General features: G+C 52.0%; 1 protein-coding gene across 1 annotated transcript in view; it reads left to right on the top strand.

The window, feature by feature from the left end:
• Positions 1 to 3,125, top strand: part of CUNH16orf95 (chromosome unknown C16orf95 homolog) — a 16,989-nt gene that overhangs the window by 12,917 nt on the left and 947 nt on the right. Inside the window, exon 5 of the mRNA XM_021713204.1 lies at positions 1,728 to 1,923. Coding sequence (XP_021568879.1) covers positions 1,728 to 1,923 — 196 coding nt within the window. The remainder of the gene's footprint in view (positions 1 to 1,727; positions 1,924 to 3,125) is intronic.

The following is a 3,125-nucleotide window of genomic DNA, read 5'->3' as shown; positions in this document are numbered from 1 at the left end:
CTGCAGCCTCGACCTGCTGGGCTCTAGCGATCCTTCCGCCTCAGCCTTCCGAGTAGCTGGGACTACAGGCGTGCGCTACCACGCCCAACTAATTTTTTGAATTATTATAGAGATGAGGTCTCGCCAAGTTGCCCAGACAGGTCTTGGACCCACGGGCTCAGGCAATCCACTCACTTCAGCCTCCCAAAGCGTGGGATTACAGGCTGAGCCACCGAGCCCGGCTCTAACTTTTTGATTTATTGTAGAGACGAGGTCTTGCCAAGTTGCCCAGACTGGTCTCGAACCCCTGGACTCAAGCAATCCTCTCTCCTCTGCCTCCCAAAGTACTGGGATTATAGGCATGAGCCATCATGCCCGACTGAGATCCTGTCTCTTAAAAAAAAAAGACGAAGAAAAACCAAAAGCTTAGTTGATTGTTGAATCACATACATCAACTGATACTTTTAAAAAAACAGCGTTGACTTATACTCCAAGTATTGTTTTAGAGTTTAGGCAATTTATGTAAGTAGTGTTTCAAGCCTCAAACCCATTAAAGCCAGATGATTTTCACAGGACAGGATTAAGAGAGCCAGTCTCATTGCTACCAGGAAATTATGATCTCTCTTCTCTGGCTTCAAGTACTGAGTGTTTTAAAAACATGAGGCGTTTTCTTTGGCCTCAGATCCAACTGATGTCCATTTTAACGAGGAAGTTCATATTTCTGATCTTACTTTTTTTTTCTTGTAAAGAGGGACTTATGTGCTTTTGTGGTACAATTTTTTATAAGCAAAATATGTTTATGCTATTTTTATTAATGTGCATTTTTATAGTAATATAATTAGTGTATACTTTATATTAAGAGCATGTTAATAGTGTAACAAAAAATTAAGAGCATGTTAATAGTGTAACAAAAAATAAAAAATAGTGAAATACCAGGAGGATCACACGTTGACCAAAGCATGTCTGGAAAACGCTGAGGGTGTCAAGGAAATGGAAACACTGGGGTTCCGTTTGTGGCTGTGGCTGTCGTTAACTTTTTATCACGGAAAATTTCAAACACTCCCCAAAATGGAGATTGCTTTAAATAATCCTGATGTTTCCATCACTCAGTTCCCATCACTCTACAGTCTGGTTCACCTGAGTCCTCCCTCCTCCCTCAAAATGATGGTTTTGAAGCAAATCCCAGCTAGACATTGTATCGCCCACTCTAGAAGATAAAGACTCTTGAAAAACAGTCGGGGGCAGGGCATGGTGGCCCATGTCTGTCATCCCAGCACTTTGGGTGTCTGTGGAGGGAGAATCGTTGAGCCCAGGAGTTCGAGACCAGCTTGAGTAACATAGCGAGACCTGATCTCTACAAAAAATAAAATAAAGTTAGCCAGGCGTGGTGGCATGGGCCTGTAGTCCTAGCTACTTGGTAGGCTGAGATGGAAGGATCGTCTGAGTCCAGGTGCCTGAGGCTTCAGTGAACCGTGATGCCACTGTGCTCCAGCCTAGGCAACAGAGTGAGGCCCCGACTCCAAAACCAAACAAGCAAACAAAAAATAAAACTAGAAACTGTCCAAGGCCGTCATCAGTCAGGAGATCTGACCCGGAAGATACCCTGTGAATCTGGGGTCGGTGTCCACACCCCGGGGTTTTGGCAGTCCCCACGCCCCGGAGGCTCCTGGCCTGGTGTCGTGGCCTCCTGGCGGCCAGCACAGACCGGGGGACTGCACCCTGTCCTCACCTGCCCTCTCTCTGCCTAGAAACCCCCCTGGACGGGCTCCCCCGGCACAGGTGCTGGCAGGTCTGCTGTGACGTGCGCCTCCTGTTCCCATGGCAGCAGCCCCAGGCCCCTCTCCAGGATGAGCCGCCGGCCTCAGGGCGGGGAGCCAGCCTCTTGGCTCTGCTGCTGCCCCTTGGCCTCCTGACCCTCCTGCAGGCTGTCATGAGGCTCCTCCGGTAAGCAGGTGGGCATGGATGACCGCAGGTGGCCCTGGTGTAGTGATGCCACCTGGGAGGATGTGGGAGAAGACTGAGAAACCAGACAGCCGCTGCGCTGTATCTCTCCCCCGACATGGGCTCTGCCTCTGTCTACAGCCCAGAGATGCCGCCTCACCCTTCTTTCTTCATCTCTTCCCTGTCCCCAAGTTCCGAAACTGCCCTGCTCCCACAAAAACACCCGGTCCCAATTTTCTACGTGTCCATCATCCTCTGGGCTCTGAGCATTCCTTGGGGTGGGGACCTGCAGCCTGGCCCCAGCCCCGCCACCAGCCTCCAAGTGGGAAGGCCCTCCCTGGGCCTCCAGCTCCTGGCCCTGGGTGTGGCTCCTGGAATTCTCTGGGTTCATAGCCACGGTTTCCTGCAGGGTCTTTCCCCCTTGAAGCCTCCAGGGCCAGCCTTGGGTCCCAGCAGGGCCCCCGAGGCAGCGGCTTCCTGTCCCCTTCACTCTCCGGCTCTCAGAAAAGCCTCCCCTCTGCTAGCACTGCCCAGGGCCCAGCCCAGTGCTCATGTGACGTCTGTGTGAAGGTCATGCAAATCCCACGCATGTAGACGTGCAGGTGCATGCCGTAGAGGAGTACATACCATTCCCATCTCCATGCATTGCTCACCAGTCGTCTCCTCCCTCAGTTGTAAGAGGAAGATTCTAGAAGACCCACCCAATTTTCCAGCTGTTCACAGCAGAGGCAGGCTGTCCTTGCTGGAGCACCCTCGCCCTTCCTGCTTGTCCTTCCCCTGGAGTTGGACGCTGCCATTGCCTCCAGCTCCTTGCAGTCACAAATGCTGCCAGGACACGTGTCCCTGTGAGAGCTCCACGTGTATCCCGTGGGTCCTGCGGTAGCCTCTCTGCCATGCACTGGGAAGGGCCTAGAGTGGATCTGTGGGTTCTGCATTGTCTCCCAGTGCCAGAGTGCACAGCATGCAAGGGCAGCTTGCAAGACTTCCCTTCCTTGTTGTTTTTTTTTAAGATTTATATTTTAAAAAACATTTGCCCACTCCATGATCAGATATGGTTGGACACCTCTGTGCCCTCTAGGAGAGCAAAGAGGGAAACTGACTGAAGGATCCATGTTAGGCGGGTGGGGATGGGGCCCAAGGGGAATCCAGCTCTGCTGCAGGCTTGAGTGGTCTGGTGAGCTTCAAGCGGAGGAGGAGGAGGAGGA

Source organism: Carlito syrichta, unplaced genomic scaffold (genome assembly GCF_000164805.1).
Source record: "Carlito syrichta isolate Samal-C Ts95f unplaced genomic scaffold, Tarsius_syrichta-2.0.1 Scaffold304337, whole genome shotgun sequence".
Classification (NCBI taxonomy): Eukaryota; Metazoa; Chordata; class Mammalia; order Primates; family Tarsiidae; genus Carlito; species Carlito syrichta.
Note: the sequence above shows the minus strand (reverse complement) of the source record. Positions and strands in the feature narration are given on the sequence as shown.